Genomic DNA, 9080 nt, shown 5'->3' with positions numbered 1-9080 from the left:
CAACTGTACAGGGATTCCATCTCCTCAGGACTACGGCACATACAGGTCACTGCAACAACAGAGCCCCTTCAGATCACACGCACACCTAGAAATCCATTTCAGCAGCTCCTTAGCATTACGTATCGTTGCCAACTGCCAAGTCTATGCAAGTCTGAGGTATTAAACTAAAACTAAAGATTCTCCTTGGCACAGCAGCAGCAGCTGGATAAAGACAATTGCCTTTCACCACCACTTTATATACTGTTAGCTAAATGTGATCTGTAGGAAGATACTTCCAACAAATCAAAAATTCCATAAGGGATCAACATTCTAAACATAAATACAATTAAAGCCTTCTAATATTAATGCACACTTTTTATTATATTAAAATCAGGCAATGGTCTGATACAATAAAAAGGCTGCTTATGGAATACTGTTATGATAAACTTTAATTACAGAGGATGTTAAATCCTTACAACTAATATTTTCCTCAAAAGAGTTAATGGAAACATCAATTGTTCATTGACTTGATAGCTGCTGCTTTAAAATGTGTTTATTTTTACTTTTATCTTTTTTCTTTTTTTTTTTCCTTTCTTTTTTCTTTTTTACACAGACACTGAATTTGTCATAAAACTCAGGACACACTAGGTTGGTTGTATGTAAGCTTGCATCCACATCTCAGCAGTTAGTGGTCCGAAACAGTAAACCAGAAAAGGCAGCGATTTGCCAGGATGCAAAGCCAATTAAGATCCTTAAATCTGCTGTATGCACCACTTCCCCAAAAATCTTCACTGAAGAGGTTTCTCTGACATACAGAATCCTAATAAAATCTACTACACTGATTTGATTTGTCTGTAGTCATCACATCTTTAGAAGGGCCAAACATAAGTGCAACATTTCATTAATTAACATTCTTGGGTCAATCCAAAGCACCAAAATAGAACTATTCGAGCTGGAGTGCGTGTTCAGAATCTCTACGTGCAGCTTTTCTCCATTAAAGTTTGGCAGCAGAAGATTTTTCAGCAATCCTGGTAAATTACTGCTCTTTTCTCCATGTCAAAAGCCTATCTAAGAACATCAGCCGTGGCCAGCTTGGGGGTGTGGCAGCAGTGCTGGAGGGACAGGGAAAATCCAAGTTTGCGAGCACAACAGATACTCTTGTTTCCCAGGCTGGTGAAGACTAAATTTGTTGCAAAACCAAATGATAAGCAGGAGGGAAAAGGTCAAGTTATTGCCCCAATGCTTACCCCTGTTGACCAAGGGTGAGAAGAGTCACAAAGAGGGGCAAAAAAAAGCAGCACCCCCACTAAAAAGAGGGGAAGAGGGAAGAGATTAAAAGAACCCTGAATCCCTCACCCAAAGCCCATGTCACTGGTGAGGGGGACCAGGAAGAGAAATACAATCTATGCCTTGGCCAGAGGGAAGAAGAAAAGCTTGCCCCAGGTCACTAGGGCATTTAAAAAAAACAAAAAACCCAAAAACGACCACAGTCACATTCAGCCTTTACTAGAGATAGCACAAAGGGAGGGATGACTGAGGTTAGCACACATCCCCATTAGTAGTCCATAAAGCCCAGTGTAGTACTGGAAGCAAAACCTTTGTGTCTCCTCTAATAAATAGCCCTGAGCTTCGACTCTATTGCAAAAGACAGAAAAAGATTAAAAAAAAAAAAACACAACCCAGGCCAGACACACAGCAAGGTGATTGTGGGATGTATGCTTTCACAGTTAAGTTAGATGTGCCACACTGGTCTTGACAGTAATAAATTTAAATAGACTTTTCCTGATACCAGAAGTTCAGCTATGTGGACAGTGGTTACACGACAGGATTATTTGTTATAGCACAACTTATATTTCAAATGAAAAAAAAAAAATTAGTATCATTTACAGTATCTCAAGAAAAAACTTCCTTTGAATGGGAACTTCCTTTCCAGTATTTTGAGGTCTACAAGATGCATCTAGAAAATTTACTACTGTGGAAAATGAAGACAGCTTAAATTGAATAAGGGGGGGCATGGGGTTTTTTGTTTGTTTGTTTTTGTTTGTTTGTTTTTTGTTTTTAATTAATTGCTGTAACATTGTCCTTCAGGTGGCTGAGGAAGTTTCATATTTTCTTTAGACATCATTAGACGCCGAAGCTCTTGCAGAACAACTTTGATACTATAAGAATTCTGCCATTTTGCTAGGACTGATATGGCTCTGGGGTCCACCTAAAATAGACAAAAAGACCATTCCTGTCAGAATGTTTATGTTTGGTACACTTAACTCCCCCCAACACCCTCCAACTAAAGATCCTGTAAGAAATCTGAGTGGGAGAAACCAAAGAAAGCAAAAACAAGCTCATGGTTTCCTAAAAGCACAGTAAATCCCTGCATGATGCAACTACTTGTGAGCTGCAAAAGGACAGAAGTCAGTGTTACTGATTTCAGATCACAAATGGCTTGTTTACTTCCCTTCTACCCCCCTTCCTTCTCCTCAAAGAAATGGCACCACCAAGCAATAAATAATTAAGCAAGTTGCAAGTATAAACAAAGCATTAATTCAAAGTTGCACATGAAAACCAAGTTAAAAACAAATAAAACAACTTACCACTCCATTAGAACTATTTACTCCATTCATATTAATTTTTGTTACAAATCTTACAAATGGAGGTGCTTCTGGATACTTAGGCCCACATTCTATTTTAAGGCTGTATATTCTGTTTTCATAAATTGTCTGAGGGGAAAAGAAAAGGGAGGATCAATTACATCAGCTCAATAAGCATTTAGTTAAAACAGTGGTTACTTTAAGGATATGTATACTAATAAACATAAGTACTTATGCACTTATACACTATGCTGGCTACCTCTGTTTTGGGTTCATTTTAATAATTCAGAGTATCAAGTGTTACCTCTTCAGGACAATAAATTCTACTGGTCTTTTAAGCATCAGATTTTCATGTAAGGAATGAAACTGGCATTGCTTCCCATTCACTAACTGAAATTATTTTTTTTAAAACATCATACAGCTCAGATACCTACTTTTTCCAACCAATCTTTATACAGAAGCTTAGAGTTACCAGTTTACTAATCAAACACACTACCTTGACACAGAAGCCACAGCTTTTGCTTAGGCAACTATCTACAGTCAGCCAGTTCTAGAACTGCACCTAAAAAATACTCTTTGGTCATAAACCAATATGGCAGTGCTCAGAAAGGGGAAGGTTCCAAGATCCAACACAATGCAAAGCACATCCTGATCTCAACAGCATTATCACTTTGTCTCCACTGCAGCAACACTGCTGTACTGAACAGCTACCAGGAATCCTGGGTCCTGAGTTTTTAACTGACCCATTAATGAGTACAGAAGAGAGACAAATGTAACAAGGCTCCATTGATTCTTCAATATTTAAAATTAATTAAACAATAAAGCAGTAGTTAATGTTGTTCTGCATGCTGGGAATGACTATTTTTGATGTGCTGATCTGGTGCAGCCTGGCACAGAGCTCCAGCTAAGCTGGGCAATGCAGGCAGCCAGCAGAAGGATGCAACAGGACCATCATGGGGAAGGTCAGGCAGACGAGCTGTCTGGATTTAGAGTTTCTGACACAACTTTCTGCACCTTCAACATTGCAATGAACATTAAACTCACAAGGCAGCAACCACGAACAAAAATCCACGTGTGAGTGCAGAAGCCCAGAAGCAGCCAGCAGCTCCTGCTCACCTGTGGTAGCAGAGCAGGACGGCTCCACCAAAACCTTAAGGACTGCCCAATGTACATCAACTTCTTAACATAAATCTGTGCAACCACTTTCAAGGGCCTGTTATGACCCTGAACATCTTATGTACTTCCCTTAATATTATTGAGCATTTTGATGCAAACCACTACCAAAGGTAAGAACTGACTTCCTGATGGAGCTGCTTCTCACCTGTGGAAATAAACCAGCATTAAACCAGGCTGCAGCCACCCACGGCAGGACCAGCACCCAACCAGCACTGGCTGGCTGTGGCACCTTGGTAACTCTTCCAGCACCTCACCAGACAGCCATTCAGGTGTCCAGCCAGGACAGTGACAAACTGAATGCTGCCACAAAGTTTGAGGGGGAAAAAAGTCTCTAGTCAGGTCTGCTTGGCTTGCCCAGGTCTCCTGACCAAGTCCCTGAGCCTTGTGCACAGAGCAATTAACAGCCTGGAGGGTGTGCAGGTTTTTAGGGTCTTGGAAAATCACCACAGCACAGTAAGAGCAGTGAATGGAAAGCCTCAACCCTACATCTGTCTGTAGCCAATATAAAAAATGTGCAGATAAAACTCAAGTTTTGACAGTTCCACTGTTTTTAAACAGCTTGTATAAACAAGATTAGTCACTGGCTGCAAAACCATCCACACAAAGTCTGGGAAGGAGAAGCATGCTTCCATGTATGGTAGCAGGGACACTCAGAGCAGCAGCACAGATCTAACTCTGCACCATGGATCATTTTTCCCTCTAGGATGTGCAAAACACCTGCTACAATTGTTACTGCTTTCTGTCCAGAAGGAAAAAGGATTTAATTCTTTTTTTCTGGCAGGCCCAGAATCCCCACATTCTATTAAGAAAAAAATGGTAATAACATAACTGTGTGAACAGTGCTAAAAGCAAAACAGCCCCTCAGCAAACAAGAATGACTGAAAATCCCCAGAATTTCTCTCAATAAAGTCTGTCAGTTTCAAGTAATAGAGTCAAAAGAAGTCAAGGCACTTTTGGAAAAAAAATCTATATTCATAAACGTGTCAGAAAGACAAAAGAGGCACAGCTCAGTCATCTTCTGTGACTCTAGCCTTGGCTAGCAGTGTGACATGAACTGCAAATTTCCATCACTGCTGACAAGTCAGCACATGCCTGTTTGCACATTTCAATTTCTATTTAATTTTCTAAATTAGATTTCAAGGTTGCTTAAGTTTTCCATAAGGTGCATTCACACAGTGAACTTTTTTCACTGTCTTAATGCAGGCTCATTAGCACTCTCCTAATGTTCTAAAATCAAATGCTGTTGTAGAAAATTACTTAGGAACTCTGTAAACAAACAAAATGGTTACAAATGGGGAGACAAAAAATGAACACCACTTCCAGATGAGACAGAAAGTACTGCACATGTAATGCCAGCATAACAACAATTCTTGTAGAACCTCATGGTATGTCAGAAGAGGCAACTGATAGAACAGGGCACACAGGGCAGTAGGAACATTAAAGGTCTGTAAAGGTTTCCATGTAATAGATCAAAAACACTGAAATGATTGACTGACAACATTGGAACTGTCAAGAAGTGATACTGAGGCCAGATGTAGAAGGCAACATCTACTACTGCATGAAGGAGAATCAGCTATTTGCACATCATAGTAAGGATATTAAGGAAACAGGACAAGAGATACACAGTGAAACTGGAGACAACAGACAAGTTTTGCTTTAGAATACATGCATGCATACAAGACACAATTAAGTCCTCAGGTTCACTACCAGAGTGGTGACCCACAGTTTAGTCGAGTTTGGGGCCAGAAGAGACAGAGAACACAACAATACTACCACAAAGCCCAGCAGTAATAAAAGAAGCTACTTTGGGCGAGAACATTTAGAGAAGAAATTGAATTTGTAAAAATTTGAGTTTCCTAAGTTAGCTGAAACTCCACAGGAACAAGTCAGCACTGCTGCAATTAAAAAAAAACAATCCATAAACTCAACAAGAAACAGCAGAAAGACTAGCAGTACTCAACAAAACAGCAACATTTTACCTACATTAGCTCCATATGAAACCTCACTAGCTGAAGGATTTAAAACCTTGCTGTATTCAAGAGTACAGGACACTAGAATCCTGGAATTTCAAAAGTTATGTCTTAATGGATCTATAAATACAAAGCAGACATATAACAGAACTAACCAGGGAAAGGCACTAAAAATATTCCAAATTATAAGCAAAAAGACATATGGTTTAATGAAATCCATTATTATACAGAACTTAAAACTTCCATATAAATCACTTGCTAAAGTGTTTTTTAACTTGTTTTGTTTGTTTTCTACTTCAGCGGTTAGACCAAGAGAAGGGGGGGAAGAAAAAAAGTAACAGTACTATTTTGATATTTAAGTGGATACTTACTCTTGGAGGTCCAATAATCATTCCTGTCCATCTTGTAAGTGTCATATCTTCATCATCTTCAAGGCCCCAGCTAACTGTTCCATCACCTACTCCTTTCTGACCTTCTTCAAGTTCTTCCAACAGACGAAAATTACGAGGAACTTTTACTCCTGCAAACAATCAGAAAAATATTTTGAGCTGAGAAATCTAGTAAAGAACGAAGACAAAATAAAGTTTCAATGACACTTTTGGTCATTCTACAGAAAACACTTTGGGTAAAAACATTCAAATACCACTGTTTTTTGAATGACAAAATTTCAATGAAAAAGATATCCCATATTTAGCTTGTATTTTACAAGCAAAGTCAAGGTATCCACAATATATCCCAGAAGGCTGACAGGCCAGATATTAAGGCAGGCAGTAAAATGAAAGGAAGTCTCTGTCCATTCAGAAATACAGTATTATGGAGCTCTAATTAGCACTTGTCTGCATGATTAATAGTATAAAAACTTAAAAGATTGTACAAAATGACAGAATGAGAGGCTTACATCACTGAACTTACTCAGAGGTTTTAAAAATACCATTCAAAGCAAATAAAACTCTTTCATAACATCAGTAGGTTAATCTCAAGTTAATTTAAGTGGGCTTTGTCAGCAGCAATAGCATCCTTTGTACTTATGACCTTCACCACCAAGGAATTTCAGCACTTCTTAATTGCTGGCACATTTATCCTCAAAACACACAGCTAAAGAGGAATATTTTCTTATCCCTATTATATTAATGAAAAACAATGGCATAGAGAGCTTAGGAGATATATCCAAGGTCACACACTAAGTCTGCAGCAAAGGAGGATCTTGAACCCAGGCCACAGGGGACTTAATTACTCTTTCTTCTTCAAGGTATCCATACCTCAGTCATCACAAAACAAGAATGTGCTCTAGGCCACCACATCTCCTTTGCACTGAGTTTGCACAATAAGGTTTTGGTAGCAGAGGGGCTGTGAGAAGCTGCTGGAAGCTTCCCCTGTGTCCAAGAGAGCAAATGCCAGTTGGCTCCAAGGTGGACCCACCGCTGGGCAAGGCTGAGCCCATCAGTGATGGTGGTAGGGCCTCTGTGATAACATAGTTAAGAAGGGGGTGGGAAGAGACTGCAGGATAGCAACTGTAGACAGAGAGAGGAGTGAGAATATGTGAGAGAAATAACTCTGCAGACACCAAGGTCAGTAGAGGAGGGAAGGAGGTGCTCCAGGCAGCAGAGCACAGATTCTCCTCCAGCCTGTGGTGAAGACCATGTCAAAGCAGGCTGTGCCCCTGCAGACCATGAAGATCAGCAGGGATTCCCCATAATACAAAGTTAACTACTCACCAGGATGTAATAACAGAAAATCATAATTAATCCCCTTCTTCACTGCCACTTATTTGTACAGCAGAAAAAGAACAGAAATCAGCCTTTCAGTGTTATCAAGTGAACCCAGCAAACTTCTCAGTCAGAAGCCAAGCCATGGCCAGAAGCTTCCAGCATGGCCAAGGCATCCAGCTCTGAGGATGTCAGAAAGTGACCACGGGCTTTGAAAATGATCTCTCTAGCTGCTTGGAAATGGGGAAAACACAGAGAATCTAAGGCATTGTGAAACGTGGCAGTGCTTAAAATTGAATAATTGTGGTTGCTTTATGTATTAATGACCTAAAGAAACTAATGTCTGCTATGATTTTGCTGCAGAATCAGTTGTCCAAATTTCATTCACTACAAAGCAAACATAAAAAACCAAAAACCCAAATTACGAAATAATTAGTTTGTTGGCCAGTTTGATACACATCTAACAACAACCTTTAAGAACATTCTGGCGTAAGTGCTTCAATAACAGAGCTGTAGCAACAATACAAAGAGAAACCTAGAACTAGAAAAGCAGCACCAGGAGATGTCAGACCTGGCTACACCAGAGCACACACATGGGGCTGCTGAGCATGACTCTTAACACAGCTCCATGCCAAATCCACAGCTTCAGCTCCCAGGGGACCATGCTGTTACCATGGCTGCTGAGTAACACAAATCTTTGGCTGTGAAAGGAAGTGAGTCAGTTGGGACTGGTGAACCCATTGCCATAGGATTAACCAAGCCCCAAAACCTCAGTGGTGACAGGACCTCACAGGGACCACTGTCACTTCTCCTGCACAAAAAACTCCAGTGTTTCCCCTCACAGTAAGTCTTAGAAGTATGAGGTATGTACCTTGTGTACCTTGGGCACATGAAGAAATATGCAGTTCATCCTGAATCATAACAGATTAGCCACCCCATTTTTAATTAGATTCCCAAAGCTCTCCATGCTGTCATGAGGGGAGACAGAGAAGAGAGCAGTCAAGTTCTAGTGCAGGGGTTAAGGGAGCCAGTGAACTAGAGACACAGATGGAGTAGTAGTTGAAGGGCAAGGTGCCACCTTTACTTACACACACACCACCTATTTCACAATTCTTGCTGCAGCAGATGTCCAGGAGAGCTGGTGATGGGAAATGACTCATGGCTGTGCAACACCTGGAGCTGCTGTCTGGGATCCAGCCCTGCCTGCAGGTGCCCAGGAAAGAAACAGCCAGGAAAGGACAAACAGAAGACAAATAAAAGGTCCTTCTGGAGGGTGAACTCCACCCTCCAGTCTGACACAGCAGCTCTTTAACAACACAGGTGACTCTGCTGAGGAAACAGTCTGTGGTTATTAGAAACCAAACCCCTGCCTCTCCCCACTCACAGGAACAACGAGCCAAAGCCAGCAAAGATCTGCCTCAAATGTGTCATGTTGCCAAAAAATACTCTCTTCTGGACCACAACATCACAATGCTTAACAAGCATCATCTCAGTCTTTCTACCACAGTACTTGGTAATACCACCTCATGTTTATCAATGGTGTGAAGATCATTTACTGATATTTACTTAGACCAAACCCAACAAGTTAAGAGGAAAATCAGCTTTAAGGTAAGCAGACACTGGCCACACACCAAAGAAGAAACCTGAAATGCTGCTGTGTGCCC

The 9080-nt window shown here is 40.6% G+C and overlaps 1 protein-coding gene across 1 annotated transcript; it reads right to left on the bottom strand.

Annotated features, from left to right (window-relative positions):
• Window positions 1-307: 307 nt before the first annotated feature.
• On the bottom strand, window positions 308-8355 carry UBE2V1 (ubiquitin-conjugating enzyme E2 variant 1). Its single transcript, XM_009998663.1, has 4 exons — window positions 8331-8355; window positions 6082-6233; window positions 2568-2693; window positions 308-2188 (listed from the first exon to the last, which is right to left on the bottom strand). The coding sequence occupies exons 1-4, from the start codon at window positions 8353-8355 to the stop codon at window positions 2042-2044; spliced, it is 450 nt and encodes a 149-aa protein (XP_009996965.1). The 3' UTR covers window positions 308-2041.
• Window positions 8356-9080: the final 725 nt, after the last annotated feature.

The sequence above is a fragment of the Chaetura pelagica genome, unplaced genomic scaffold, assembly GCF_000747805.2.
Source record: "Chaetura pelagica isolate M959 unplaced genomic scaffold, ChaPel_1.0 scaffold275, whole genome shotgun sequence".
NCBI classification, from domain to species: Eukaryota; Metazoa; Chordata; class Aves; order Apodiformes; family Apodidae; genus Chaetura; species Chaetura pelagica.
This window is presented reverse-complemented; position numbering and strand designations above follow the sequence as displayed.

Bases quoted from the DNA above. Each gene is read 5' to 3' on its own strand.
- UBE2V1 (XM_009998663.1), bottom strand. From the start codon at position 8,355: ATGGGGTGGCTAATCTGTTATGATT. The intron at 6,234-8,330 runs CAGGATGAACTG...TCTGATTGTTTG, and splicing joins GTGGCTAATCTGTTATGATT to CAGGAGTAAAAGTTCCTCGT. The intron at 2,694-6,081 runs GTAAGTATCCAC...TTTTCCCCTCAG, and splicing joins TGATTATTGGACCTCCAAGA to ACAATTTATGAAAACAGAAT.